Genomic DNA, 24,207 nt, shown 5'->3' with positions numbered 1-24,207 from the left:
CCATCTTAAGCACTTTCTTGTTCAAGAGTGAAGATCAAGAAATGATCTTTCTATCGAAGATGTATTTTACAGTAAACTTAAATACTTTTTAAATGTATCAAAATGCTACAATTCAAACATCATAGCTACATTTTGTTCTGATTTATATCTGTTTAAAGTCACCAACACTTTACTAGGCGCTCTGTGGTAACACTTTGGAATGGTAGCTCCCCAAATCTACTGTTAGCATAGCTGATAAAGACAATTATGCCTGGAAACATTTAATTGTGTTAATGTGGCCTAAGTTGTATGCATCTCTAGGCATGCACCGCTTTCCCGGGCTGCTTTTGTACCTAAGGGATAGTGGGCATGGGTGTGCTTGTTTCCATGTGTGTAACACCAGAGAGACAACCAGAACAAACACATGAGCCAAAGGAACAGGGCAGGGAACTGCCATATGGCCATTGTCCTTTGTAGCTGACATTTCTGATCTAACTGGGGGGGGGGGGGGGGGGGGGAAGCAATATAGTGAACTGAATCAATGTCTGATGTAATGCTATTAAAATGTAATGGTGTTATAGTCACGTTCAGGAAGTGACACAGTACTTCTTGGCAGAACTGAATGAAGACATGACAGCTCTATGTTTGTTCTTTTGTCCTATAACTAAGCTCAGCTCTCCATGACTCTCACCCCACCAAAAGCCCCCTCTGTCATTATTATCCACAGGTAATAAAGACCAACAACGAGACACTGCTAGGGGAAGTCTTCCTGGTTGCTTAGTACAGAGCAGCCGTACAACCAGGGTGCAAACTGAGTGTATTCAGAGGCAGGTAAGAGTGAGGTGTTTATGCAGCAGGAAGCTGAGCTGAGCTTGCTTAGGGTGGGGAGGTGATTACTGATACGGGCATGTGTCCACTCATCCACCTCAACGCACCCGCCTGTTGCTGTGGTATGTGCTGAACTCCTCCTTGTGTGGGGTGCTTGGCTCAGAGCACAGGTAGGTAAGCATCTGTACCCCTTGACAGTGACATGGGTTTGCACAGCCACTACGGCCCAATCTTGTTATTTAAAACCAGTAGATAGTTGCCATGCCAACACAATATTGTATACCGTATTTGCACATGCCCTTCAAAAAGACAGTTACAGCCTTGTGTTAAACCAGATTTTAAAACTGCACATGCAAACATACACACACAGAGGAATTAGTTGAGGGATTAAACGAAGTCCTTTCTTCCCAAGAATGTCAGTGATTTCAACTTCATAGCATAGCTAAATAATTGGTATGGGGGGAGTGTGGTTGAGAACAGTGTGACTCAGCTTCATGTTGTAAATCTAGTTTTACCACTGCCCTTCTGCGTGATCCTGAGTGGAGTTCTCCGCTTCCATCAACCATAGTACCTTTTGCTTACAGAGAGGAATAATAGTAAGTGCTCAGTCCCAGGTGAGAGTGGAGAAAAAAAGTTCACACTGAATAATGCTTGTAGATGTGCTCTGGATGAATTATCTCTGTTGAAGGGCATTACAGTGTGATAATAATTGTATTGTTAATATGCTATCAGGCAAAATGGTTTAGAGCGACCTAAGGAGATTTTCTGTAACTGTCTAATTTTTATTTATTTTGTATGGGGTTGGTGGATGTTCACTGCTCTAGACATCAAGGAATGGATTATTTGAATTAGTCAATGGTAATCTGTATTAAAGTTAAAGCTGCATAATGCAGAACCATGAAGTCCTCACAGAATGCACAAGGAGAACATAACTCATTTGTGCTCACGTACAAGATATATTGAATATAGCACTTCTGCCTGTGTAGATATGTTTGGATTCTAGTGATGTTGGAGAGAAGTGTCTATGCTAAACATCTGGTCTGTTTTTTAGTACTTTGATGAACATCTGCGTGTGATTTGAGTTCTCAGGTTGGCCAGAAAAGTAGCTGAGGCTAAGAGACAAGTTAGGGGTCAACTGCTTTTGTATAATTAAATTTTCTATTTGGACAGGTAGGGAGGTGCCTTTCCATTCAGCAGTCTTCATGAAAGATAAAGGTTTTATGACAGCACATCACTTGGACAGAATATGAAGGATTGCAGATATACTAGGATTTTAGGCTACAGGGATTATCAAATATTGCAATGCTGCAGGCTGAGATTTATGAACTACCCAGCCCTTGTTCCTATTTGCCTTTGCTGAAATCCTTTTGAAAGGTGACAGTGTTCATGAACGTTAAAACTGTAAGCAGGCAAAGTACAGAAGTCAGGATTTCTTACTACAGGAGAAATAGAACAAAAAAATTGGGAAGATTACAGTGGTGACCCTGTCATGGTGAATAAGGAGTCAGGCTTCAGCCTTGGGGAGAACTGGTATCCAGACTAGTTTAAATTAGATGTTAGATTTTTTTTTTTTTTCCTTTCTTAAACTTGATCTTGGATTTCCCTCTGTCACCTCATATCCTTTTACAGTCAGTAGCGCTGGAACCATGCATATTTATTAGATTTAGACATACTTTGCAAGTCACCTTCACAACAACTTATTTTCTTTTTCTGGAAAAACTGGTTGGTTATGTAGAGACTGAATTTACAAGTCTAATCTTTGGCTTTATTAACCCTTATTAGCCTGGTTGCTCAATAGACAGATAAGTTTTCAGGCTTACTTACAATTTAATTTCCTTCTATATATTAATCACAGGCCATACTTCTGTTTAGATTTCATAATTCAGATTCCTTCACACGTGAAAATGACCTGCATATTCAGCATCCTGGGGGAGAAACAGCGGTCCTGTTTGAGAGGGAACAGCAGTCCTGCTGTCTGAGACAGAGCAAGAATTGTTAGTTACTCCTTCTTTGCAGGGAGCCACAGGTGTGATAAGAGGAGCAGGTTTATATACCTGCAAATAACTTCCTTTGCCTTAAGCTTACAGTGAAGCTAGAGTACGAAAGGCAGATACTGTTTTTCCTCCCCAGACTAAAACACATCTCTGAACCTGAGCTAGAAGCACTCTGTCTATTTGCTTGTGGTTATTTCCAGACCTGCTGAAGGCCTAGAAAGCGCAGCTACTGAAACACACAGTTGCTGATTGAGGCAGAGGTTGGTGCACCAGGAGAAAAGTTGTTGGAATAAACACAGCTGTGTTTTTTTCCATTACAGTGTTCTCATTTACTGGGTCAGTCAGCCACATACCTTGTCTGTGCAGAGGTACAGGGTAAATATGTGTCCTTGGGGAATTCCTAGGACTGTAAGATCTACTCTTGAATTCATCTTGGATAGGGTTCTCCAACATTTAAATCAAATAAAGCTGTGGTTATACCTTTTACAGGGAATGGTTAGAGCTTATTAATAGTGAGGAAAACAACCTGCTGTGGAATATACAGTCAACCTTTGTAATCAATGGTGCTTTCAAATGCCTAATTGCTTCCAATTCTGCCGTGACAGTCTTCAAGTTGTGCTCCCCAGGTTAAGGTTTCGGATAAACCCCTGAGTTCCCTGTAAAGACTTTTCCCTTTGAGGAGAAGAAATTTTTTATCTGCATCGCTGTAATTGAGAAGGTCCTGAACAGATTTTTTCATGCTCCCATGTAAATATCAACTCTGGGCAAACCTGCAGCCACAAAATACTACAGTTCAGGGTTTCAGAGGGAACAGTGGCCTTGTTTCCAGGAGAATAGCCTGAAACACAGAGACTGCCCACAGGCAGCGAAACCCAAGGGATGGAGCAGCTCCAGGAGGCAGCTTGTGTTCCAGCACTGGAGCAACTTCCACTGCTGCACTGAGTTAAGCTCATCTTCACTGCTAGGCTTAGGTTGGCTAACAGCCATCTCTGACCCTGATTTCACTTCAAAAAGAAGTCATAGTTGGACTGATTTTGAAAGATAGTATTTTCTGTATAGTCATAGGGTTTGTACTGGGCAGAAATGTCTGCATTAGATTAGTACTGCTGGATCCCTGGTGGTGTGCAGAGCTCCAGGCCAGAAGAAAACCCTCCTGGCTTTAGCATACAGGCAGATCTACTTGTCACACACCAACAGCACAATAAAAGGATTTGTTCAAGCCACAAGATGTAAGGCTCAGTGGAAAAGTAGCCTTGAGTTATCTGGATGCAAAAGAGAATTCAGCACCTGTGGCAATGAACAAAGTTGGGCCCTGTTATCAGCTTGGACTGGTGCCACCAGAGACAATCTGCCCATTTCCAATGTGCCATTTCAGTTGAAGCTGTTTGGACCTGACCTGGGAGTGCAATGCTGGGATTACCATCACAACAGGCTTGGGAAGCAGGGCTCCCTTCCTGAAATTCACTGTAGTCTTTGCAATAAAACTAATCCGATTGTATCCTCCAATTCCCTTTTTTGCAGCACTGCTTGGGAGACACTCAAATGACACGATCAAATTCTCTTTTATGGCGTCTTGTGTACTAATGAGCATTGTCCTACTAGCACTTCCCAGGGTGAGGTGGCTTCCCTAGTTCCCAGGTAACCCAATCTTTCTTTCCCCCCTTTTTTTTCAATTAAGCAGAAGTTAATTTCACTTGTATGAACCACTAGCCACATTCTCCTCCCAGGTACTGATAAAAATGCAGAATTAATCACTTGCCCGCCAGTGCTGAGCGGAACCCCCAACTTCTTCATATACACAGTGCAAATTTTCATCAAGCAGAAATGCATGGCCATTTACCGAAGGGGTGAACTGAGGAGTTCAGAGTGCAACAGAGGTTTCCTAAGTGGAGGGAGATAAGGTAAAAAGAGCTCTCATTCTGCCAAGGCAGAGATTTTTATCGTCTTACAAAATCAAGCAGCTGAAAAGATTCCAGTCACGAAGCATTGTGCTTCTGTGCTTTGAGAACGGGTTAGACTGCCTGCTGATTTGTGCGAGACTGACTACCGGATGGGATCCAGGATGAAAACGAGTTCTTAAACGGGTTATACCTACTGCTATGACTTACAGCCATTATCAGATGTTGTAGTCTTTTACATACCTAATTTTCTGTAGGTTCTTCTTGTCATTCCCTGCAAGGGAGCCAGAACATGTACAGTGTGCAGCCGTATTCAGCCATCAGCTCAGATAACATTACCTTGAAAATCCTGAATGCAAAAAACCCACCCCCACTAGATTGGCTCGATGTTGAGTGGCAGAGGTAGTATTTTATTTTTTGAGCATCCCTCCTCAAGGACACTAAAGAGTTTGTAAAACATCACTAAACGAAAACAAAACATTGCCAACAACAAAAATGCAAACCTGCCAAAAAGTAAAACACAGCAGCATTCAAATATTGGAAAACATGAGAGCTAAAGTGCTTGAGATAATTTCTTAACTATGCACAGTCTGAAGTCAATCTTCCCCATATAAATGCTACTTTTCAACAGCACCTGCCTGGCTGCATAGGTTTCTTCACCAATCTATGGCAGGGTAACACTACTAAGCCACAGCCATTACCCGAAAGGGCTAGGAGCAACGTATTTCTTTCTATCCCTCATACTAAAAGTAGGTTAATAAATAATATTCAAATAAACACATTTTAAAGTTCAGGCAGCTGAAATCAGACTTCAAGGAAAGTGTATGGATTTCCCATGCAGTGAAGTCACTAGCATGGCCTGAAGCTGAACAAAGCTTTGGTGGGATTTATAAAGTGCTGTCTTCTAGTGTTTTATGCCTGTCTTTAGTATTGTTTTTTTCAAACCAGCACCGGGGTTGTGAGTTAAAAAAATTCTGAAATAACAGAGCAGTTTTCAGCAGATGCTGGAGCCAGACAGACATTGCACAGTGCACACAGATATATAAAAAAAACAAACCCCAAACCAAATCAAAACAAAGAAAAACCAAACCAAAAACCCCCAAACCCTAACCCAATTATGGCAAAACCTTTCATCCTTAAAAACAAACACCCACCAAGCACCAAGAGCAAATCTGAAAGCAACATCTGCCTCCCAGTCCCCTGACTCAATCTAGCAAGGATGGTTACTACATGATACAAGCTCAGCAGCAATGGTTGTGAGCCTGAGCCTGCAGGCACTCAGTGCAAAACTCTCCCAGCGTTCAGCCCCATGGGAGTGATCCAGTTTTCACTGAAGCCAAAGGCAGCGCCCTACAGACTTCAGCAGACTTTGGATTGGCCCCATAATTTGAGAGCAGGAGCAGGACCTTGTTTTACAGTCACTGTTTTTCTATCCAGCCACAACAGCCACCCCCTGAAATTCCTGAAGGGGTTTTCAGTCTTCCCCTCCATGCATGCATTTAACATCCATTACAGTTAATAGCAGTTACACATGCATATCAATGGGAGAAAAGTCCCAGTCGAGAGGAATTACTGGTAGTAAGAAAAGAAACCCAGTAGAAAGGCTGGGAACTGCTAAAGACCCAACTCCCTTGAATAAATCCATTTCCCCGTTTAACCAGCTGGCATCTGCCTGCTGGCCAGTAATGCAGGAAGCTCTATAGTGTGTGTTTGTGTGTGCACAGGTGTGTGACGCGCGCGCGTGGGGTGAGCGAACAGGTGGCATTCTGCAGCGCACGAGCCTGTCGGCAAGCCACCTCCTGTCCCAGCATCCCAGCAAGCGTCTTGAGCGCCGGCCGTTGCCGCTCTCACTTGTGAGCCGTGGTGTTGTAATCGTCCTGCGCCATGGCCGGCACGGAATGGTCTATCCTGAACTCTTCCTCCAGCCCGCCGGGTGCCTTCGCTGAATCTCCCCGGGCTGCAGGTTGGTGACTGTCCGCGCCGCCCCCCTCCAGCCCCAGGATCTGTCTCTGCACCAGCTTGGAATAAAGGCCTCCTTCTTCCATCAGCTCCTTGTGCGAGCCCTGCTGCACCACGCGGCCCTTGTCCAGCACAATGATGTTATGTGCCTTCTCGACAGTGCTCAGCCTGTGAGCTATGACAAGCACCGTGTGGTTCTGCAAGTCACCATAAATCGCCTGCTGAATCTGCGCGGGAGGAAAAGACGTTAGTGCCCGAGCGTCACTGGCTCCGCTTTGGAAGGGAGAACAGCAGCTTTGTGGTCTCTGTTAAGAAACCTCTGGACAGGAGATCTGCTCTCCCCGGGCTGTACAGAGACACAAGACTCCCTGCAGCACTACCAGCACCAACATGTCCGTCCCAGCTGTTGGCTCTTGCTGTGCAGCCCAAAAGCCCATCTCGGGCCAGCCAGCCCACAGGTGTGGTGTGCACACAGGTCTGATCCTGCAGGCTGGGTTCTTGTTATGCTCAGCCCCAGATCTGAAGGCCACACGGTGTTGGCATGGACTACAGGAAGCCAATACCCAGTAACTGCAGCTGCTCAGAAAAGCAGGGCTATTTCCTGGGTGTAGCAAAGCAAAGCAAGAGAGTGGTTCTCCAGCCATGAGGAACATTAAGGTCTAAAGGCAGGTAGATGGCCACCAGGCACATGGCACATTGAGACCCCTGGCTAGCCAAAACCAGCCCCTGCCTGGCATCAGACACCACACGTGGCTGAGGACCTGCAAACCAGTGAGCTGCTCCAAGATCAGATGCTGGCACTGCCCCACACCATGGACCAGCAGCACTTGTCCTCCAGGACCAGGAGACACATCCTTGTACCTCAATCTTGACTTAGCTTTCCCTCACATCATTAAACCAGTGAGGCCAAACTGTTACTGGTAGAGCTGTTTTGTCATCACATCCCAGCCAGATAAACCAGCTCAGTTCACAGAAACCTCAGGGCCTTTCCTGCAAGCATGGCTTCTGTGATGCCTCAGCTGGGATTTTGGCTCAGGCAGTCCTACTTCCCCTGCCGTAGTACCATTTTTTAGGGTCTTCCTCTGTATCCTGTCCTAAAAGGCTGCACACAGTTGCTGTATGCCAATTAACACTTTCCGCGTTTAACAAAGATTGGCAGAGATCCCCATCTCATCAGGTTTGTCAGACTTTGGTGGCTGTGAGCACAGGACTATTCCCTTCTTGGTGGCTACAGCAGTGCTGGAAGCAAATTCCTGCTCAGGAATTAGCGTCTTGCTCAAACCTCTGGTAGCACCATGTCAAGACTAAGCTTGTGCACAGGCTGGAAATTGAAGCTACAATCTTTCCTCCAAACCGACCACCTCTTTGGCCCAAACACTCGAGTCACCCACTCACCGCATGCTCGCTCTCTGCATCCAGTGCGCTCGTGGCTTCATCCAGGATCAGGATGGGGGGGGTTCGGATCAAGGCCCTGGCAATTGCCACTCTCTGCTTCTGGCCACCTGACAGCTGGGCTCCTTTTTCACCTGCCTCTGTTGGGTCATGGGAGAGAAGAAGGGATCAAAATAAAAATTAAGAGCTGCCGTCAAGTTCAGCTCCCAGCCACAGCATCAGCATGGTGTCATGCTTTGAAGCAAAGACCAGCTGAATGGTTTCTGCTCACTTGGCAGAGCAATTTAAGTGAGTTAAACATCACGGAGGCTGCCGTCCTTCCTTCTAGCAGCAAGTTCTCTGCTGTCGTCCCAGGGTCTGAGGGACTGATGCTCATAGAAACAATGCAGAGGAGTTCCTGAGCCTGGGAGAGCATCCAGACGCTGAGCCCCCCTCCCTGCCCATACATCATTGCAATCTCTCCCTGCAAGCTGGGCTCTGGGGGGTGGGCAACCAAGGCAGCAGTGAGGGGAAACAGGGACCTCTCTGCTGGTTCCCATAAACACAAACCATGGTCAGTCTGACCTGCCTCCTCACAAAGTCCCACTTTCACAAACACATCAGCTTTTATTACTATGGATTTATCACAGGTTTGTTTTCTTCCTTTGCAGGTGGGGCGGTACACAGCTAACTGCTTGTGTTCTTGGCTTTTCTCCTGATCACTGCACTGAAAAATGGTGAAACTGCCAGTGCCACATCTCCGTAACACTGCCAGGCACCGGGAGCCAGACTGGTCTGGATGGGATGGGGGACACTCACCCCACTGCCATAGAGCAGCAGCAGAAACACTGTCCTGGGATGAGCTCAGAATTCTTGCAGCACCTCAGTCACCCCAACAGGCAGCCACAGTGCTGCACCTCTCCACGTAGCTGCCAGTACACCACCATCAAGCTGCCATGGACATGAGGACTTGGGTCCATCACTACCTGCCTGACTTTCCACACAAGGGGAGAGTCTCTGCCTTCCCTGGGCAATGCTTTTCCAAGTGTAATTGGAAGGATTTTGGTACCTGTTTGGTAGCCGTCTTGTAACTCCGTGATGAAGGCATGCGCGTTTGCCTTCTGGGCAGCCTGAACAACCGACTCAAAGGAGGCTGAAGTTAAGCCATAAGAAATATTATCTGCAATAGAGCGGGCAAACAGCACTGGCTCTTGGCTCACCAGGGAGATCTGCAGAAAGGAAGGGAAGAGCAGGTGGTCAGCAGCAGAAGACACCCCAGCTGGCATCTCGGATCATTGGCATGTTACTGCTGGGTAAGGAGTCAAGCAGGCAGAGCCCCACCATTAATCCAAGATATAGAAGCACCTTCGTGTGAACTTCCAGTGAGGATGGGGTGCCTGGTGGCAGCCCCAGCCCAATTTGCATTGTCTGCTGGGGAGCCATTTTGCAGGAAAGAAACCTGATACAATGCTGGTATGTTGGCACCTGGGATGGGCTTTCCCCTCCAAGACCCTGCCATGGTTTTGCTCCAGACCTGTCATTCTCGTCACTGTTTGCTCTTCCCAGAATGGGAAACCAGTTGCTGGGACAAGGCAGGCTGGAGAAACCCTCCCAGGCTCTTGTTGATTTTCTGTTCAAGGCCACTAAACACGCTTGGGCCACATGAATGAGCCCTCCTGCATCTTTTAAACCAAAATTAGCAAGTTAGGGACATAGCTGCCGCAATTCCTTAATTGCTTAGCAACAGCCTCCCTGTCCTACCTTACAGCCGTTGCTGCTCACTCTCGCATTCAGCCTGCTTTGTCAAACCCTCAGGATTTAAATAAATTGAACCCTCCAAATTATTGCTCAGAACCGGCCACAAAGCGAGCCAGCGGGACAGAGTCATATTTTAATTGACTTCTCCCCATGCTCCTAACACCGCACCAGGCTTTCTAAACTGAAAGACTAGCTTGTCTTTTTAATTTTTGCTCAGTACAGGCAGGGAATGTAAATTATTTCACACTAACTTTGGCTTTCCAGCCTGTCTCTGATCAATTGTTTTCAGGTTTCCCTGCTGACTGGTGAAGCCATTCGCTTTGGGGGCAAACAAAGGCGGCAGTTACTTGCAGAGGAGATGAAGGCTGATCTCTGCTGACACACAGATGAGAGCTGAGGGGCCCGGACCCCTCTCCTAAGCAAACCACTCAGCCCCTCTGGTGCTCCAGCTGCTGCCAGGATCCCAAGAGGTTTAACTCCCCATTAACTGAGAATTACTTTAAGATCTTAAGGTAGAAAGTGCTAGATGGTAGCAAAACTCTTTTTCCAAATCAAATTTAGATGATAATTAATCCAACAACCAAACTCTTAGCTTCTATTGCGTTGGCCAAAAAATACACAGCAAAACATGTTTTTGTTCTGTTTTCAGAAGGCACCCCCCTCCCCATCCCTTCCTCTTCCACCCCCACAAATTATCTGAATTCATTTCCTGGACCATCTCCAGCCTCCAGATTTCTGGACATTTCAAAAGCTGCCAGATCAAAGCAACATGCAGCACTACCATTCATCCCCTCTGATCACAGCAGGCGATAGCTAGAATACACATATCAGTCCTCGTACCACTGAGTGCAGGTACTTGTGATCGTACATGTTAATAGGACGCCCGTCCAGCAGCACCTGCCCGTCTTGCAGAGGGTAGAAGTTCTCCAGGATGTTGACACAGGAGCTCTTCCCGCTCCCTGAAGGACCCACCAGCGCTGTCACTTTGCCGGGGTGCAGGGTGAAGGACACATTCTGCAACATGGATGGGAGAGTGTGCTCAGGTCCTGGCTTTTCCCAGGGTGCTGGGACAGCAGCTTGGGCACTAGGCAAGAAAGGTAGCTAAAATCCAGCCACGGTGACCCGCCACCCTGGTGACGTGCCACATCACCCATCTCTCCTGCCTCTGAGGAAGCAAAAGCCTCCAAAATTGCTTAAAATTTGCCTGCTGGTGTAGCAGGACCTCTAAAAACTGCAAAGCAAACTAAGCTTGTTGCTGCTTCCCCCTGCCTCATGACTCGAGCCCCTCTCCCATGGAAACAGTCCGAGGCAGTTTGGCACAAAGCCACGTACCACGCTGATGTGTTGAATGCCTGAGAAGGGAACAAGGGTTTTATTAATAAATCTCATTCCTTGTAAGGAAGGCCAGCCCTAAACACCCACTGTTCTTTATAATGCTTTCCAGCGTGCTGTTAAGCCTGCCCTGACGCATCTCCAGAAGGGCAGCTGATGTTTCCAGTGGGCTGGGGGTTGGTTATTGCCATGATGGAGAAGCAGCACGTGATACCTCATGGCCAGCAGCACTCTGCACCTGTGGGGCTCACCTGGAGGACCTGTGTTGCAGAGCGAGTGCGGTAGGAAAACGTCACGTTCCTGAACTCCACCTTCCCATCCACGTGGTCTGGAGCCAGGGTCCCATCATTCACCATCGTTGGCTTGCGGTCAATGAACTCAAACACCTTCTCAGCAGCTCCCACTCCCTGCATCAAGCCGCTGTAGACAGAGCCGACAGACTGGAAGGGAAGAGACAATGGTGAGACCCTCACATGCGATGGAGAAGTCAGCCGGTGCCACTCATAAGGAGAATGGCAGAAGCATTCCCAAGTCTATCATCTGACATTAACTACAGTCATCAGACACAGGAAAAAAGCTCTTCCCCCTCTGCAGGGTGTGGAGGGAACATATGGACGTGGCCAGGGAAAGGGCATCTAAAAAGATTTTGTGTATGGATAGACTCAGAGGGAAACAGAAGAAGGAAACACATGGATTGGGAAGAGAAGACATGTGCCAGGAGATACACGATCCAAACTTCCAACAAAATCCTCCATTCATCTCTCTTTGCTCAAGACCAGAAGCTCCCCAACCCAATGGTTGAGCAGAGTTCATGTGTGGCAGCACATGGCACCAGCCCCTGCGGGTGGCTGGCTTATTCCCTAGCACACCTGGTGGTTTGACCCTGGCAGAGGAACAGGGAATGGGGGTTATGGTCAGTTCATCTCATGTTATCTTTGCTGCTCCTTCCTCCTCACACTTTTCCCCTGCTCCAGCGTGGTGTCCCTCCCACAGGAGACAGTTCTCCATGGACTTTTCCAACGTGAGTCCTTCCCACAGGCTGCAGTTCTTCACACATTGCTCCAGCATGGGTCCCTTCCATGGGGTGCAGCCCTTCAGGAACAGACTGTTCCAGACTGTGTCCCCATGGGGTCACAGGTCCTGCCAGCAAACCTGCTCCAGCCTGGGCTGCTCTCTCCACAGGGCCACAGGTCCCGCCAGGAGCCTGCTCCAGCACAGGCTTCCCAGGGCATCCCGGCATCCCCCTGCTCCGGCGTGGGCCCTCCCCGGGCTGCAGGTGGATATCTGCTCTGCCATGGGCTCCATGGGCTGAGGGCACAGCCTGCCTCACTGTGGGCTTCACCACAGGCTACTGGGGAATCTCTGCTCCGGCGCCTGGAGCCCCTCCTGCCTCCTCCTGCGCTGGCCTGGGGGGGCTGCAGAGTTGTTGCTCTCACATAGTTTCATGCCTCTCTCCAGCTGCAATTTGTTGTGCAGCTTTTCTTTTTGCCCTTCTTAAATGTGTTATCTCAGAGGTGCTGCCACCATCGCTGATGGACTCAGCAGTGGGTTCGTCTTGGAGCCGGCTGGCACTGGCTCCACTGGACACAGGGGAAGGTTCTGGCATCTTCTCACAGAAGCCACCCCTGTAGCCCCACCTCTACCAAAACCTTGCCACGCAAACCCAATAAATGTGCCTCAAATGCAGAGTAGCTCCAGGCTGGACCCTTCTAGAGAACTGTTTCACAGATGATAAGGCTGTTCCCTGCTGGAATATGGTTGTAGTGGATTTACCAGTGCTGACTGACGCTGGCTTCCCTGGACTAAACCCCCATCACATTGGCTCTTTTCAACGCTAAACCCAGAGCTGCAGAACAGCTCATACTGCAACTGCCCCTCTCATCAGGAAGGAAAAAAACCCAAACCCAACAAAATACACACCAAAACCACAGCCTGGAAACACAACCAGAGCCTGCAGTCATCCAAACAGATGGTGAGAGCTGGGTGAGCTGCCTCCAGCTCCGCTCTGCCACTGCCCAAAGGCTGAAACACTGCCGAAAGCACGCTTGGCTGCGAGAAAACCTCAGCTTGACAATTTCTGCCTTGATTAGCCAAACTTACGCCTTTGCAAGGGGAAAGCAGCCCTGGGTGGGCTCTACCATCCCACCCACAATCCCATCTTGCTAACGCGCTGCCAATGCAGCAGCTTGCAGTCTATTCCAGGGAAAGGGAAAAAAAAAAAAAGTAATATAATTAAGATTTTAATGAAGCCTGAAATTTAACAGGCAGCTTTGTAATCCCTGCATCCTTCATGCCAGGAAATGTGCTTGGGAGGCAGCCAGGACTCTGCTGTTTAGTGGGGCCAGCCTGACCCCTTTGGTCCCAATTGCCTTTCTGGGGGACGACCTGCTTCACATTCAGGTTGCGAGGCCACAGCAGGAGGGGAGCAGGGAGCAGAGGGGAGGATCAGCCCACCAGTGGGCAAAGCCATGGTGCCAAGGAAATATGTTGTGGGAAAGTCAACTGGATCTGGCCCTGTGACCTTCTAGAAGATAAACATTTTCCTGACACGGGGTAGCCCAGAAGGATAAAACACTCACCTCCATGCAGTCTCCTAAGACAAACTCGTAAATGATGAAGGATATCAGGTTTCCACTTGTCATCTGCCCTGAGATCACGAGGTGCCCACCATAGTAAAGGATGCTGACCTGGACCACCAGGAGGGTCAGCTGAAGCAAGAAAACACCCCAAAATCAGCAAGGACAATTGATATTTTGGTACATTTGTGATTACTCACACAATAGCCCACAATTCATGCGCTGACATTTCTTCTTTGAGCCCCAAACTGAGCATCCCCAGCAGCGTGCAGCTGACAGCCCTACCAGCGAGCATGGACATGAGAAGGGAAAAGCAACTCAAGTACATGGGCTGATTCGAGGAGCTGGGCTGGCATCTTTCAACAAAACAGAAGTCCAGAGGGGCAACAGCCAAAGAGGGAGAGTTTCTCTGAAATAACAAAGCATCTCATGAACTAACGTCCTCAAGCATAATCATCTACGTTCAAACTATCCAAAGCATGCAGTCACCTCACCACTAAAATAAACTTTCTGTTATACGTGTGACACATTTTAATTTAGAACACAAAATCAAGCCAAGAGTTAATGCAAAAAATCGTCCTTGCATGTATAAATCCCTGAAGCATAACCTCAACTCTTGCCTGAAATCAGCGTGTGGGGGGTACCACCTACTCTAGAAAGAAGACAGATCAGCTCTGATGTGACAAATACCAGCCCCTGCCTTTATTCAGCTGGTTTTGTTCCATGCTGCCTAGGTGCTCAGAAGAGCAGCGATGCCCTCATGCTCTGTGCAATGTTTGTGGGACAGGCTGTAAATTCACACAGCCAAAAATATCGGGGGAAAAAAAGTCCTCCCCTATTGCTCTGTCATGATCTGACCTTAAGATTTTGCGTTCTCTCCAAGAAAAACTCTACTAGGGCTGTGCTGAATCCATCAGCTTCTTTCTGCACGAGCCCTGCAGGAGCAGTTTCTGAGGGGTTGTGCCGCCTTTGACTCAGCAGGGTCCGTGCTGACCCAGTTCACACTCCGGCTTCACCTGGGAGACCAGGAATGATGCTAAAAATCCTCCGATTTTGCTTCCAGACTTGGGAAGCCATAAAGTCTCCCACAGCTTCACGAGGGCACCATAACTCACAAGCCCTTCACCAGAGGCTTCCTAGGTCCTTGAATGTGCAGAGATAAGGGCAGCCTCATGTCAGGGTTTTGTACAGCCTGTGTTATCAGCTGGTGCAGGAGAAATCCCAAACTATCTCATCTTAAATGATGAAAAAGCATTTTGGAAAAAAAAACCAACCAAAAAACAAACCAAAAAAACCCCCACCAAAACCCAAACAAACAAACAAAACCCCACCCCAAACCCCAGCAGCCTCCCCCTGCCACCACCCACACGCAGAAAATCTTTGTTTCTGAGCAGAAGCTCAACCAACGCCGCGGCTGTTTCCCAGCCGGAGCCCTGGAGATGAGCTGGCACAGGCACGCAATGCAGCAGCCCAGAAGCATGGGGTTTTCCACGACCTTGAGCAGTTATCAATTATATTCTTATTTGCAAGAGAAAATAGACTGTTCAGTGGCACGATGCAGCGCTGCCCTAAGGGGAAATGGAATATATTTTTTGATGGGTGAAAAAAAAATAATAATCAAGGGACAAAGGATCACTGGCAGCAGACATCAAGGCTGGGCTCACCCTGCAAAGCTCCCTGGAAGTGGAGGAGAAGCACGTGCACAGTGCCACCTGCATTTTGGGATCCGAAGCAATGTCCCCAGCCCTGCACAGGGAAGCCCTGGCACCAGCCACCTACCCCACTGGACCAGACATAGTAGGTGTAAGCCATGGCCTCCCGCTTGTTGAGTTTGTACACCTGCTGCAGCTTCTGCCAGTACACGTTCGCCTCCGCCTCCTCATTGGCAAAACTGCGGACAGTCTTCATGGCGGAGATGGTCTCCTCGGCAGTGTTGTTTGCCTTGGCCAGGGCGTTCTGCACATCCTTGGAGAGCTTCTGCAGGGAGTGGGGGGAGGCAGAGGGGGCTCAGCAGGCACCGGGCTGCCCATGGCACATCTCCCCATACACCCTGGGCTCTGCTGGGCTTGGGAAAAGAAGGTACAGTGACATTTTCCAAGGCTATGGGCAACGAGGCTGAGCACTGGGACACTGTGCTGGGAGGAGAATGGATTCATTGTGCTGTCCCCGAGGGACCTGGGTCACAGGAGGTGAAGTGCCATCTCCAGGACCAATTGGGAAGCCTGCAGCAGAGCTGCTGCCCTCGGTCCTGTGATGGGACAGGGTTAGCCTGGCCCAGGAACCCTTCCAGGAGTTTCCAAGTCAGGGACAGGTCTGGTGACCAAGGGCAGCTTCACTCCTCCCACAAGTGCCTGACCAGCAGGAGGACCCACAGCTGAGCAAGGACCCTTGTTTTGGCAGCACCTGTGCATGCTGCGCCCCAGGCCCGTTGGAGACCACTCATACCTGACACAGGGACCAGCACTGCGGGACTTGCATGGCCCATGGGATGTGGCATTAGCCACAGGGAACAGCCCTGGGCCCACGCTGACCCCAGATGGAGGCAGGGAGCTTGGCACTGGGTTTAACCCCCACCGAGTCCCTCCAGAGGGAGGGGAGGTATCACATGAGGACAGGCAGGTGAATATGGGCCACCCCACAGCCAAGCTCCCTCTCCTGTCAGACCCAAGATGCTTCCACTCCTGAGCATGAGGCAAGGTAAGAGCCAAGGCTATGCTCCTCTGCCCATACAGTTTAATGCTGCCTTCCTGCCCCTGCTGTTGGCAGCAAAGCACTTGAGCATCAGTCCTGCCAGCTCCAAGGCCATGCACAAACTCCACAATAACTTCACCACGGGAACAGCCCAGCATCGTGGCATACCGTGGCTGTGCCAGCTGCTACTGCCTACCTTGTAGTACTTCCCATAGACATCAGACACCAGCATGATGATGGGGAAACCCATGAAGGTGACGAGCGAGAGCTTCCAGGAGAGGCTGAACATGAAGAAGATCACACCCGTGGCTTTCACCACATTACGCAGGAAGATGTTGATGTTCTGGGAGACCAGGTCGCTCACAATGGTCGTGTCCGATGTCAGGCGGGAGATGACATCCCCTGCAGCAACAAGGGGTTGGGGAAAGGGAGAGTGGGGACATGTCACTATGGTAGGTCCCATGTCCTGTGCCAGGGGACAGACAGAGCTCCCCATTCAACCCAGCCCCTTGCTGGGGGTCTGAAAGGTTACATGGAAGGGGGGCGACTCTCCACTGCTGTGGATGTGAAGCAAAAAGAGGAGCTTGAATTGCTGCATGCACAAGGGACATGAAATGCACCTGAAGGCATGAGCTACATCCCTGGGTCACCATGGATGCTACAGGACAACAAAGGGGATGGCAGCAGCACCGTGCACCAGAGAGCACCCCGTGGGCACACAGATGGGCAGCAAGTGCATGGGTGGAGCGTTCTGGGCTGCTGAAGACAAAGCTGTCAACCCAACTCAGTTCATTTCTAAACGGTGTCAGGAGCCCTCCAGGAGCTCACCAGGGCCTGCTGGCACCTTGTCCCACCATCCCAGCAGGACCAGCCAGGGCCAGACACAGCATGCCCTGTGGAGCATGAGATATCTTTGGAGAGGAATGTTAGGGTTGGGAGAGGGCTGTTAGGGTTTAGCCATGTGCTCCAAAGCCTGGAGCTGACCCAAGTGACCCTGAGGACATGGGTCCAGCTACTAAGGGGTAAAGCTCCTGGGGTACCCTTTGGTGGAGCTGAACATTATAGCCAGCAAAAATCACCCTAAATTCCTAAATACTTGGCCCGTATTTTTTATACTTTGATATAAATATATTTTATACTTATATATATATATATATAAACAAAAAATACTTAGAGTCCAGCTGAATTCCCACGCTTTTGTGTAAGGCCAGGGTTACCCATATCCCACTTACAATAACATGTCTGCTGTCCTCAGCTACCAGGGCACTGTGCAGCGATTGCTAAATACGGCAACAGCCTCAAAACTAAAAATACCACCAAGATGAGATTAAATGTGTGAAGAGTTACAGTGGGCTGGGACCACACCGGAGCGGCACAGACCGGGACAGGACTGAACTGCAAGCAGGGGAAGTGATAAGCACACCCAGCAAGCTTCACGCATCTGAGATCTCCAATGCCTGGAGCAGAGCCGGAGAGCAGCTGACCAGCAGGCACTGACGGGAGGTATAGGAGGAGGAAAGTAGGTGTTTTGGGGATGAACAGAGATGAGCATGTCAGTCCCGGGACTGCTGGATGTCAGGCTGATTGGTGGCAATGGGACATCCTCGGGGTTGGGCAACCCTGTCCCAACCCCACAGCAGGAGGCAATCGAAAGGGAAGAGCTTTCCACTGCTATTTCTAAACACAAGCACTTGGGCGCTGCCTCTAGCTGTCCCCAATATGCTGCGTCCCAGGGCAAGCCAAGGGGAAAAAAATACCGGGGTGGGATAGAGCGGTTAGAGCAAATCCGGGCCAAACAGGAACCAACCTGTGCGATTCTCATCAAAGAAACTCATCTCCTGAGCCACCAGCGACCTGAAGAGGCAGTTGCGAAGGCGAATGTTCAGTCTTGCAAATATGAGCGTAAAAACGCCGCCCCGGATACCTGCGGCAAATGAGCTAATTGCAGATAAGAAACGTTATAGACCAATGGACACGAAACCCACTCCTCAGCAACACAAACCCCCCAACGGCTGGGCCAAGGGCTTGGGCAAGGCTGCACTGGTACCACCTTCCACCCTGGGAAGCAATAGCTAAACCAGCCCCCACCTCTTCTGCATGCTGCCAGCACAGGGACAGCTGGCCCTACCGCTGGCGGGGACAAGTTTCAGGAGGGGAAGCCGCGCTGCTGGGACAGCGTTCCCTGGGGAGCCCATTCCCTGTGTCCACTCCTGCTCCCCCCGCACCAGCAGACGGATGTGGAGGGCTACGCAAGAGCCTCATGACTGCCACCATGGTCTCTCTGCAGAGTGACAGCACAGAGAAATCAAAGCGCATCCCTGGGGTCTGGCAGGGACCTGGTGGAGTAGCTGCAAGCGAGACAGTCTGCGCCCACTGCCACCACAAGCTCCTGCAGGAAAACCCCAAACTCCTCCTCATCAGGGCCAAAACCAGCCCCTGCCGTTACCTTCCTATGGCGAGCAGCGACATGACCAGCACTGCCGTGGAGAAGCGGTCCATGCTCTTCTGCACCACGATGCCATCAATGGCCAGCCCCGTGTAGTAGGGCAGGAAGGTCTCTCCTACCGGACAAGCACAGGACACGGGATTTCAGCTGCATGGGACCTGCACAGCACTTGTGTTTCCAACTGTGATGGCCTGTGGACAACCCCATCCCCACCATGAGATACTCAGCCATCACACAAGGTGTTTCAGGAGGTGCAGTCCTTAGTGGCACATGGGGATGTTTCATTTCCCAGTGTATTTCATCCCCTATTGCATTATTTTTGCCCCATTTCATTTTTTACCCAGCCCATGACACGCCACCCATGTCCCAGGGTACAGTCCTGGAGTACTGCAAGCCCCCCATGGCTCCTTCCCTCCCGGTGAGGACGGAAGCACACCACAGCCCCACCAGGTCCCTTCGCTCACCCAGTGCAGCCACGAGGAGGAAGAAGGATGCAATGCCCAGGAAGATGGCATCTGGCTTGGTGTAGGACAGCAGTTTATGGATGGTGGGACCTGCTGCCTCCTCCCGCTTGTCCCGCGGGGTACCCCCATCGCAGCTCTCCTCCACCTCGGCCCGGGACTCAGAGCTGGGCCCTAGCGCTTCACGGGAGGAGGTGACACAGGCCAGCAGCTGCCACAGCCCGAAGGTGGCTGCCAGCGCCACATAGGTCCAGGCAAAGAGCCCCCAGAACCAGGGGTCCCTGATGGTCCTCCGCACCTCCGAGTAGAGCAGCAGCTTCACCATCATGTAGATGCCCATGAGGAGGCAGACAACGGCGATGAAGGTCCGCGATGCCCTGAGGCGCCGGGGGCCGTAGGCCGTGTTGGTGGCCACCCCGATGGCGGCCCCCAGCAGAACACAGCTGCGGTACAGGCAGCCCCCCCAGATGTCCAGCAGTGAGTTGAAGATGTTGAAGTGCCGCAGGTCCTGCAGGACATCCCGGCCACCCCGGCCATGGGTGTAGAGCAGTGTGGTGACCACCACATCAGCCCCGCTGAGTGCCAGCGTGCTGGCTACTGCCTTCCAGGCACGCATCCTCGCCACTGGGCTGGGGGGTCACCAAGGTGGTGGGGGACAGCCCTAGCACAGAGAAGATGTGGTCATGTCGGCCTCTGCTGTGGGGCGAGAAGAGGGGGAACAGGGTTTTTACTTGCTGCAGGGAGGTGGTGGGGAAAGGGAAGCAGGATGGGGGAACAACAATGCCAGCTCCTCACCAGCCTGTCCTGACCCCAGACACCACTATCTACTCCTTCCTCCCCTCTCCTGCTGCATACGCTCCAAGATATTTCATAAAATGAGAAGCACACATGAAGACAAACTTCCCTCCTAGATGCCTCCACCCATCCTGTATCCCAAAGCAGAAATCTGCACATCTGGGTGAGAATCTTCATCCCTGTTTGCTGTGGCGGCGGCAGGGCCAGCAGGGAGGTCTCTAGCAGCTGGGTGATGCCGGGACATGTGAGCAGCCCATATGTCCTGAGCGATGGAGCCATGTAGGTGTTAAAACTCAGAGGTTCATGACCTGAGAGTCCCTCCCCACCTTTCCCAGAACAAAGCTGAAACTGAGCACTCAAGCAAAACTGTATGAAAGCAGAAGGGAGAGCAGCCTGGCTTTGAAACAGAGCCCCCCACCCCTTAAAAAAAGAATAAATCACAGGTACAGTAGCCTGTCACACCTCGCTGTCCCCTGCCCTCTTGAGTATTAATTTGGGGTAACCCACTAACCCCGCTGCACTGTCAGTGTGCACTTTGGCGACACAAGAAAAATCCCAAGAAATTTAAAAGGGATTGGAAATCTGCAGCTGTGTCCTGTGGGACTGGGAGGCTCCAGGGTGGGACGGTGCCTTCGCTGTCACCCGTGGGTCTGACTGGCGGCAGCGATGGTGGGGTGGGATCTGAATTAACACAGAAAAAAGGCAAAAAGCTTGACTTCCCTTAAACCCCGCCAGCTGCTCACCTGCTCCCGTGCTGCACCCAGAGGTGCTGTGCATTGGCCCGAGGGTGGTACCTGATCGTCACATTTATGCTGGCCAAGCAGCTGGTGACAGTGCAGGGTGTGGAAGGCATGGCACAGGGGGTGCCATGGGTGGGCCACCCTCCAGCCTGCGTGACCGCAGCCGCCCACAAGCGAACCAGGGGGAAACGGGCAGCGCTGGGCACCGGCCAAGCAGCGCCCTGGGCCGAGAGCGGCTCGGTGGTCGGGTGGGTGGGATAAAAAGCTAAAAAGTGGAGGAAAAGGGGGCGGAAGGTGCGGTCTGGGGAGGGCCGGGGGTTATGGGGTGGGAGGGGAAGGAGGGATGGAGGCGAACCGGAGCAGCGGTGTCAGGGAGGAGCTGGACACGATTCCCAGGGTGCTCGCTGCTGCCATCCGCTGCAAAGCTGCGCCGATCCGGCCCGGTGGAGAGAGAAGGAGGAGGAAAAGGAGGAGGAGGAAAAGGAGGCGGCCACCACCGCTCCCTGCCGCCACCCGCAAAGGCGTCCGCAGCTCCAAAGCTGGAGATGGTGGAGGTCCCCAGCCTCATCCCTACACCCCCCGGTACCAGATGCTCCGCCCGGGGAAGACCCCCGGGAAGCGCCGTGCCCGCCACAGCAAGGAGGGGGGGGGCACAGGCGGACTCCCCCCTTTGCAGCGCCAAGGCCACTCGCAGCCCCGACCCGCCCGGACGGGCCTTACCGGCAGCGGCGGGGATCGGCCCGGTCCTGCCCGGCCCAGCCGGCGGCTGCGCGTCCCGGCAGCAAGGTCGGCGGGGGGCGGGGCTTCAGAGCTCGCCACGCCCATCGCCACGCCCCCTCGCTGCGGCGCGGTCCCGGCGCCGCCCGCCGTGTAACGGGGCAGGGCGGGACCGGGGGGCACCGCCCGCCCGGGGGCACACGGGGGACCGGCTCCCCCCGCCCCCTCAAACCTTGCCCCGACGCAGCAAGGGCGGCCCCAGCGTCTTCCCCACTTCTGAAAGTTTTTTGGTGTTTTTTCTTTCCTTTTTTTTTTTTTTTTCAAAAATACACTGCATTTCTCTTAATTTTTATATTATCGGCTTTATTTAATTTCTGCAGCAGAGGGGGCATAACACACGAGTCAGTTTTAAAAACAACCAGGACAGGGGCTCAACATCGTTTTATAAATTCACCCCTAAACACGGGCTCGGCAGGCGTTTAATTGAACCCCTCCCGCAGAGCAGGACACCGTTTCAAGAAATCCAACTAATAAATTACTTTCTCCTTCAAGCTCCCATCCAGCTCCGGAGGGACGGCTGTGCTCAGGCTCTGCCCCGAGTGGCACTATACAGGTGCCAGAGGGGCTGGTTGGTGTCATTATCCCAAATTTTCCCTGCCTTTTTGGAGCGCCGAGCTTAAATCCCCCCCCCCCTATAGCCCTCCCCAGTGTAGGAACAGACTCCAGGATTCCCGGAGTTTACTCCATTTCTGGAGAGAACACAACGGTGATGTTACAAAGCAAAAAAGTCATTTTTCCCTGCCTGGAAAACAAACAAAAAAAATTATCACATTCTATTGCTTATTTCTGTTAATTAGTGCATAAAACTCAACACCCCTCCCTCCCCCTCAACTGCCTTCAAGCCATTCCCACATCCACTGGGAATGCAGCCAGCCCTGGAATGGCTCTTCCCCGTTCAGGCTGGCAGCAGGGAGGGCAGCCTTCAGGAAACATCCTGCAACGGGGCTGAGCCGGCTCTGGCTCTCACCTCCAACAATTACTCCTAAAGGGGCAATTTCCAAGGCGGAATCTTACGGCAAGACCGAGTCCCTCGCTGCCAAAGCATAAGTGAGGATGATGCCACCTCCCTCAGCCGGAGCGATGGTCCAAGGGCAAATCTGGACCGGGAAGGTGATATAGTGAAAAACCTGAAACTCTGCTGCAGACAGAACCCTGGTGACCCGAATTCCATAGTTTTAGCCAGATGGTTTCTTCCTTCATTAGGGGTCCACAATAGAACAAATGGAAAACTCACCATAGATGCTATACAGGGAATCCAACAAGAAATTTCTTCATTAAGAAATGTAGGACTTCAAAATCGAATGGGTCTGGACACACTTTTAGCAAAAGGAGGAGTATTGTGTACAGTTATCAAACTTGCTGCGTCTATGTTAACCAAGAAAACCAAACTGAAATAGGCTTATACTTCCTTTGGATTTTCTGACCTCTGGGAAAAACTTGCCTCTTGGCTACCTAATTTTATGTGGCTGAAGCAGCTCTTTGTTGTAGCTATCATGATTCTTGTATTAGGATTATTGATTTGCATTCTGTTACGATGCTTTCTGTGGCTATGTAAAAATAATGGTAACAGTTACGGAAGAAACATAGGCTAAGACAAAGGCTAGAGGATGGGAAGCATTTTACCAGAATTCATACTAAGGATAGTATTGTTTAAGCAAAAGGATTTGCTAAGCGGAAAGAAAAGGGGGGACTTGATATAGTGAAAAACCCAAAACTGCTGCAGACAGAGGCTGCATAGGTAACAGAAACATTAACACCCGAGAAAGAGGGAAGGGTGGGAGCTCAGCACTTCGAGAAGGGACAGTTAGTACCGATGTAGATGAGCTCAACAAGAATGTAGATAAGGAGCCTTCTGACAAGGACGTGCTAACTGCTAAAAGAAAACAAACTAGAGTAAAATAACTGTGGTAGGAGATCGGCGACTTCCAACTCGGATGGGCCCCACCCCGAAAAGGGTGGATCCCCCGCTTGGGATCATGCTGATATAAATGTAAAACCAGCCCAGGGGGCATGTATTAGCTTGGCACATTTAGAGTGGATAATAAGGAAGGGCTCATTAGCCAGCAGATGTTTTAAGATAACAGAAACTAAACAACAAAGGCTGATAATGTATGCAAAGATAAACAGGAACTTCAGGTAACTGCCCAAGAAGGTGAAAAGGACATCTTGAGGAGGCACCAGAGGGAGGAGACCCTGAATTTTCAGAAACCTTATGTATATGCATGACTTCTTCCCCTTCCTTCCTCCCCAGGACAGAGCAGGCACGTCTGCAGCCTGGGCTCCCATGCAGCTGGGCCACAAACCTTGGGGATGCTTTGTGCGACTGTCCCCAGCCCTGCAGGACCATCAAAAAACCCCAGGGGCTAACTGGTTTTCTTCATGCTGGACATACTCTGCTCAGGTGGCAGGACCGTCTCGATCTGAAATGACACAAACTGGCCCTTCTTCAGCTTCTTCAGGGAGCTGGTGGCACTGCTCCCAAACATGTTGTCTTCCACCTTGAAGGCGAGGGAGGGCAAGCTCCGGGTTTTCCTTTTCACGCTCTTCCGCTCCCGCTTGTAGGCTGTGGTCATGTTGGCCATCACCTGTAAAGCAGATTGCT

General features: G+C 50.7%; 1 protein-coding gene across 4 annotated transcripts; it reads right to left on the bottom strand.

Annotated features, from left to right (window-relative positions):
• Positions 1-5,088: 5,088 nt before the first annotated feature.
• ABCB9 (ATP binding cassette subfamily B member 9) lies at positions 5,089-21,614 on the bottom strand. Of its 4 annotated transcripts, none has more exons than XM_037375412.1 (12): positions 21,549-21,614; positions 19,297-19,989; positions 18,833-18,947; positions 18,194-18,324; positions 16,583-16,788; positions 15,475-15,672; positions 13,699-13,827; positions 11,371-11,559; positions 10,628-10,801; positions 9,099-9,258; positions 8,054-8,190; positions 5,089-6,885 (listed from the first exon to the last, which is right to left on the bottom strand). In XM_037375412.1, the coding sequence occupies exons 2-12, from the start codon at positions 19,907-19,909 to the stop codon at positions 6,547-6,549; spliced, it is 2,391 nt and encodes a 796-aa protein (XP_037231309.1). In that variant the 5' UTR covers positions 19,910-19,989; positions 21,549-21,614; the 3' UTR covers positions 5,089-6,546. The 4 variants fall into 4 exon arrangements, with proteins under 4 accessions (XP_037231309.1, XP_037231311.1, XP_037231310.1 ...); XM_037375414.1 differs by having other exon boundaries at positions 19,297-19,986; positions 21,549-21,601; XM_037375413.1 differs by lacking the exon at positions 21,549-21,614 and adding an exon at positions 20,832-21,520.
• Positions 21,615-24,207: the final 2,593 nt, after the last annotated feature.

This window comes from Falco rusticolus, chromosome 1 (assembly GCF_015220075.1).
Source record: "Falco rusticolus isolate bFalRus1 chromosome 1, bFalRus1.pri, whole genome shotgun sequence".
NCBI classification, from domain to species: domain Eukaryota; kingdom Metazoa; phylum Chordata; class Aves; order Falconiformes; family Falconidae; genus Falco; species Falco rusticolus.
This window is presented reverse-complemented; position numbering and strand designations above follow the sequence as displayed.

Excerpts from the sequence above, each read along its gene's own strand:
- ABCB9 (XM_037375412.1), bottom strand. The coding sequence starts at position 19,909 with ATGCGTGCCTGGAAGGCAGTAGCCAGCACGCTGGCACTCAGCGGGGCT. Across the intron at positions 11,560-13,698 it reads TCTTAGGAGACTGCATGGAG|TCTGTCGGCTCTGTCTACAG; the intron begins GTGAGTGTTTTA and ends CTTCCCTTCCAG. Across the intron at positions 10,802-11,370 it reads CTGCAACACAGGTCCTCCAG|AATGTGTCCTTCACCCTGCA; the intron begins GTGAGCCCCACA and ends TCCATGTTGCAG.